At 51.7% G+C, this 6,580-nt stretch overlaps 1 protein-coding gene across 2 annotated transcripts in view; it reads right to left on the bottom strand.

Moving 5' to 3' along the window:
- IQCG (IQ motif containing G) overlaps positions 1 to 6,580 on the bottom strand; it is a 33,299-nt gene that overhangs the window by 5,297 nt on the left and 21,422 nt on the right. For both annotated transcript variants that reach the window (XM_019532872.1, XM_019532873.1), the window contains exons 6-7: positions 2,217 to 2,378; positions 1,452 to 1,526 (exon numbers count right to left, since the gene is read on the bottom strand). In XM_019532872.1, the coding sequence (XP_019388417.1) occupies positions 1,452 to 1,526; positions 2,217 to 2,378 (237 nt within the window). The remainder of the gene's footprint in view (positions 1 to 1,451; positions 1,527 to 2,216; positions 2,379 to 6,580) is intronic.

Genomic DNA, 6,580 nt, shown 5'->3' with positions numbered 1-6,580 from the left:
TTTTTACCCCCTCGTCCAAGTCACTGATGCAGATGTTGAACAGTGCGGGCCCGAGGACCGAGCCCTGGGGGACCCCACTGCCCACGTCCTTCCAGGTTGAAAATGACCCATCCAGTAACCCGAGGGAGGTGCTAGATGCTTTAACCTCTCTGGATTCCTGAGTGACCGGAGTCCCCAGAAGTTCCTTCAACGAGGTGCCTTCAGCTTCTGCCGCCTTAGGGAGGCCAAACACGTCCCCACCTGCATCTGGGCAATCCCTTCCCTTGTAAGATTTCTGCTGAAGCCTGTTGTCTGAGAGACATCGGGCAAAACGATTTGGTTGCTCTGAATGTGTCGCTACTGACTACTGAACCCCTTGGCCCTGCTTCTCTGCAAATGAAGGTGGCAGGTCTCTACGCAGACAACCCATCGCATGCTCGAATGCTAGGTCCCCTGCGGACAGTGCCCCAACCTGAAGAACTGCATGTGGGGCGGAGAATTGGGAGTTAACAATTCCTGCAGCATTGCCTTTCCCAAAATGTTCAAAGACATGAACTAAGCTGGGCCCTCGGATGGATTTGTGTCCTGACGGGACTAATAGTCCCTGCTTTACACGCTGATGTTGTATGTCCTGCTGTGATCAGTGATTCATGGAGAAGTGGGGCTGGAAGGGACCTCCAGAGGTCACACTTAGTTCAGCCCCTGGTGTCTGTCTTTCTAAATAGGTTACATGGGAGACACTAACCTTTATTAACAGGATTTGAAAGCAATGGGCTTTTAGTTACAAGAAAGACCCTTTCAACAGTGGGAAAATTTATTCAGACCCTGACTCCACAATGACACGTGGATGCGACAGGTACGTGCAGCCCACCTGGCAGTTACTGCTAATTGCCCGTTATCCTCCCCGGGGGGCGGGGGCTCCTTCTTAACACACAGACCAGGAGGAAGCAGAAATCAAGTGACGTAGATTTGTAGTTTCCTTCCTTGCCTATTCTGTGCTCAGCTTCCCCTGGCAGCCCCTGGGCCTGTGAAGTTGTCACCTGGACTTACTGCCCTGGACCTTGCTGCGTCTGGACCTCGCTCTGTGGCTGTGCTGTTTGCAAGGGAAGTGCTTTACTGGAAGTGGAGGCCCAATTATCCAAACCCCTTGTGATGGGGGCGGGAGGGTGCATCCCATTCAAACAGACAAAACTCCTTCCGCCCCGAACTCTGATCTGGGGACATTTCTGCAGATTTACAACAATCCAAAATCCAAGTCACCTGTGCTAATGACCTTTTAAGGGCAAGATGTGCTCTGCTAGTCACACATCAGTAATGTATTTGCAAAACAGCAGCAGCCTTGAAGCTGCCAGAAGGCTAGATGGGGCCGAGCTGCGTTTCTTTGGGCACTAATTGCTGCCAAGGGAATCCGCTGATCTGACGTGTCTCAGCTGTGGCTTTAAGGGCTAATTACAATCATTTCAATCACTCACCATCTGCTGCTGCTTAAGGAAGTTTTCAATTTCCATGTGGGCTCTGACCTCCTCATCGGTTTTGATCCTCAGCATCTGTGATCAACCCAGACAGAACGGGTCAGTGGGTCTCTAGGCACATGGTGCCAAGCAGAGCTGGTGACAAACTCCTGACTGTAGTGAATGAGAGGTTTTTCCCCAAGGGACCCATGCGCATGACTGATGGGGACAGGTTTTGTTTCCCAGCAAGAAGCCAACGGGGCTACAGAAATGTGCAGTATCCAGGTACCAAAGAGCCCGTGCTGGTGGCCTTCCTGGGGTGAAGTAGCAGTGGGCCCTGCCATGGGTATGGAGAAGTGGTGTAGGGCTTCCCTGGATCTAGATGTGCCCAGGTACTTGCTCCAAAGCACATCCACCATTGTGACGAAGGGTGGGAGCAGGGGGTTGTCCTGGAGGGGTGGAGCGCATCACAGCAGGACCCCTCTCCTCCACACCAGCCACGGGCTTGCACTGGTGCCCTAGGAAACAAGGTTTGGGACCCCGCACATAGAATCAGCATGGGGAATCCTTTTCCCGAGCGGTTTTGCCACGATCCCAGCTGGAAAGGCTGCACTCTGCTCTGGGAAGCACAGGGTCTGGTCAGAGGGAGGGGGCATTTCCATTGCACTACAAAACGCCTCTTGGCTCGCCGGTGGCTGAATGTCGAGGTCAGGCAGGCCCCACTTGGCCGGCTCCTTCCTGACTAGCTGGAGGTGCTCTATGGACCAACTGAAGGGGAGCACTTACCTCGATCTCATTGTACAGGTCGTTCTCCACATCGCTGCATTTCTTCTGGGTCTGGAAGACCTGGAGCTCCATGTTCTTCTTTATGTAGCGGCTCTCCATGTCTGTTTTGGCCTTCATCTCTTGAAGCTGGTCTTTGAGGTAGGCGATCATCTCGTTGCGGTTCTGAGGAGAGGTGGGAGGGACGAGATCAAGAACTGCGGGTCCAAGCTGGCTCCCAAGTTTCTGGAGCGTGCTACTCTGTGCTGACCTCACTTCTGTCATTCCACACGTGACACAAACTACATAAAAATAAATTATTGGGTTGTGTTCAGCCTGATTTTCAAAGGGAAGCCTGATTTGTGATCAACCCTACACCTGACAGTGATTGGAAGGAGCTAGAGGTTGGAGAGAGAGTGGAGGTCTCTGTGGCCCTGATTCAGAAAGCTAGTTGAGCACGTGCCAGACAACAAGCATGAAGCCATCCCTTGACTTCAGTGATTTAAACTCAGTCATGTGATGAAATAACTGCTGGTGTTGGGGTCTGTGTCTGCGCAAGCTTGGGTGCGCCCCAGCCTCTATGCCTCTTTTTGCCCATCTGTATCAAGGGGATGAAGCCACAGTCCCATGGGACTGAGGGTTTAATGCTGTAGTTTGCACGGCGTGTTGGGTCCCTTGGGTGACAACATTTCTAGCTCTGTAGATACCTACAAAGTAAACATAAGACCAGGAGAAAACTGAAGCTTGCTCTGCCCCTGTGGGTCCCTGCGGGTTGGAAGCAGTGCTTGCTCTGAAATCTTACTGTGCTAACAGCACAGATCGCGTCACAAAGGTGTGCAGCATGCGGCGTGCGTGAGTTTGGGTGCCAAGCACCAGCCACGCGGTCCAGGAGCCACCAGCCCTTCCCTGCTTGCTTTTACATGCAGCGGAGGGAGAGCTGAGCTTTCCAGCGGCGAGTCCTTCCCCAGAGCTCCCTGGGCCGTGTCTCTGAGCGTGTTACAAGACACGTGGACACCCCTGGAAGGAAGCGAAGGGACGGGCTGACTCCATCAGCCTGCTTTTGTGGAGTTTCTTTGGCTTTGTTTCTCAGCTAGGGATGAGATATCCAGGGCGGTAACTCGGGAGAAGTCTGCGATGTGAAAAGCGTGAGACTCGTGCAAGGAACGGAAAGGCCGCAGAGCCCAGGCTGCAATTATACGAGACCAAACCGAATGCATCTGGTTTTACTCCTTGGGCCACGTGCCTTTAATTACACCATCAGGGCCTTCCTGTTTGTTCGCTGTCACGTTGCAGCGGGTTTGACATTCATCAGCTTGAAGTTTGCGGCTGGCGATGAAAAGCCGGTGCACCGGGACTGAAATGGTGTGAAGCTCACAGAAAGGCATAGATCTTGTCTCTCAAGCACCATTGCATTCCCCAGCCGTGTCAACATGGAAAAATGCCACAGGAGAAAAGCCGGTTCAATAGCACTGTGTTTAAAAGCCAGCGCCGCCTGAGTCATTTGAAAGGTTTCCTTTTAAGAAGAGCTTGGAACAGGCAAAGGGAAAATCCTTCCCCTCCCCAACAATGTTATGTCCCATTGGATATATTTAGGGAGAGCAGGCTGTGTTTATAAAGTCTCGGGACAACGGAGGTGCTTGGAGGAGGATGTTTTTGTGGGTTGGAAAGTCATGCATCCACATTTTTTAAAGCTTTCCAAGCCCAAATACCAGTTAACCACCCAAATGGTCATATGACTCCAGACAAACTGCTTTCAAATGAGTGGAGATGTGACCTATTTATGCCCCATTAGGCTTGTTGTTTTTCCTTCTTCGATTTCCTTTGGTATGAAATAATGGAGGGGAGGGGGAGTTAGGATGGGGAGAGACCAGGCATATCCTGTTTAGAAAGAGAGGCTGAGGGGGGACATGAGAAGGGTATGCAAAATACCAAAAGGTGACGAGAAAGTCAAGAGGGTTTTATTCTTGACCGTCCCTCACAACACAAGAAGGAGGGGGTCACAGCATGAAACAAGTAGGTGGTAAGTTTAAAGCTAACAAAGGCAGTTCTTTTTCCCACTGTGTGGCATTACCAGTGTGGGACTCTTTGCCACCAGATGTGGTGGGAGCTGAGAGTTCAGCCAGAGTCACCAAGGGGTTGGACATGTGCCTGGAGGAAAGGGGATTCGGTCACTATTGAGCATGGGAGCGAGGGGCATGGCCTCTGAATTGGACCTTCCTGGACCTTCGATGCTGGAGGCTGCAAGGGAGAGAGGAACAGGGGAGAAAACCCTGCTCAGACCCAGGTCGCTCTCCCTTCCAGTCTCCGCTCTCTGCCCCCGTATGATGCAGGAGACCGGGCAAGATGCTCTGCCCCCGGTCAGTGGCAGTTCTGATGTCCCGGCAGACAGGCACAGGAGCTGGTGGCATGGCTGCCTCACCCACGCTGCCCTCCGGTGTCACAAGGGATTCAGGAGTGAGTGAGGGAGGGAGGTGGTGGGTGCTCTAGTGAGAAAATGCAGCTTGCAGACAGATGAGATGGGATGGGACAGCAAAGCTGCACAGGGACCCTACGGATGGAAGTAGGGTGAGACAGTGACCTACTCAGCTTCTTCCTTAATTCTCTACTATAAACCCAGAAAATAGTCTGAAGCCAGGGGGTTCAGCTGAGACAGGCCGAACTGCCATTTCTCCTGTACCTGTTCCTTGGGCATTGTGGCATGTTCCTCGCCCACGACCAGCCCTCGGTGCTGCAAAGGATCTTGGTGTCCGGGATGCTAGTAGCGAATGGAGAGGCTCTTCCCACCTGCAAGAACCAGCCTCAAAGCAGTGCTTGAGAGGGGAAGTGGGTAGGAGGGTGGTTGGGTCAACACTTATTTATCTTGATTTATAAGAGCTTGGGGTCCATCTGGAACGCTGTGTGCTTCATAACGAGTGGAATAAATTCCTGGGCTGTATGTTTGGGATGACTTCAGCTCCGAAACTGCCAGACCTAAGATGCAGCTCATGGAGCACACGTCCAAAATGATCACTCATCGGACTGAGAACAGTGCCAAAACCTCTGACACTGCCTGACGGGACCTCCCCAGGCCACTGCAAGTCTTAGTCACTTTGCTCCTAAACGTCAGGTCGGGAATCGGTCTCCTGCTGGTCCGGGACCACGCACTGCGTGACTTGACTCCATAGGAAATGACCTTCAGGTCCAGGCATTTTGATTTATAGCTGGTTTAAGTGCCCACCCACCATCACTTAGAGCACAGCTGGTGGCAAACAGAAGAGTAGTAGCCAACCCTCTACAGAGCCCACCAGCCAGCAGGACCAATAAACTCCCTACCCATTTGTACCCATTGCATGGCGGACTGGGTCGCGTGTGGCTAGCAGAGCCAAGCTGGGTTCCAGGACGACGTGAACTGTAGATGCAGCCAGGTCGGATGGTGGCTCACATCCCAGAGGACTGTCTTTAATCAGCTCAGGCCATCCAGGTTCTGTCGCTGAGAAGGCCCCAGTGTGGCCTAGTTGGCTCTGGCAATGACCCTTGCAGGTCTAAGGAAATGGCCAGTTCCTACAGCAAAGCCAGCAGAGCTCATGAGAGCTGGGTAATTCTCATTATCTGTCGTCCCTTTTAGAAAAGGGGGGATTGAATCCAAATGAATGCTGCTACCATGTTAAGACTAAGCAGTTTCAATTGCAAGGAACAGTCCAACAGAGCCCTTGGGACTGTAGGGAGGGGGATTATCACCAGCCTTCCACCTTCTGCCCTAAATGCAGGCACGTTGCTATGACTTTATCTTCTCTGCCATCAGCAGTGCGTGCACCGTTAGAAAACACCACAAAACACTCCTCCGCACACTCTTCTCCCCCAGGGCAAGGCTGGGTGACAGATGGTCATGTTCCGTAGCGTGCAATGGTGGTACCCACCGACAAGGATTATAAGCGCCTATCTAGAATGCATCCAAATAAAACCTGCAGATGCAAGCTGTGTTAACGTGTGCAACCTACCCTCTGCTAATTGTTCTATAATGTGCACCATAAAGCCTCCAGGATGCATACAGCCCCTGGGCTAATGGCATAGCTGGCACTTTATATTTCCTGATGTGTTGTGATTAAGCATAACCTGTACATTACTTTGGCATTCAATAATTAACAGGCATAATCTGGATAGACTACTGCCACTCAAACATGGCAAATTTAGCAAGCGGCTGTTTTTGTAGGCTGCTATGTAACATCAGCAATCGTTGCAGCTAAGGTGCTGTAATTGCTAGAAATGAGCTGAAATTGCTGATGATAGTGGTGTGCAAACCGAAGGAGTACAACAGAGGTGGGTTACTGTCAACACCATAATTAGTGTCATGTTAACAGCTCCAAACAAACGCGTATGAGGGCTATACCTGGAGCAATGAATGTGTTTTC

Source organism: Crocodylus porosus, unplaced genomic scaffold (assembly GCF_001723895.1).
Source record: "Crocodylus porosus isolate Cpor-Errol unplaced genomic scaffold, CroPor_comp1, whole genome shotgun sequence".
Taxonomy (NCBI): domain Eukaryota; kingdom Metazoa; phylum Chordata; order Crocodylia; family Crocodylidae; genus Crocodylus; species Crocodylus porosus.
This window is presented reverse-complemented; position numbering and strand designations above follow the sequence as displayed.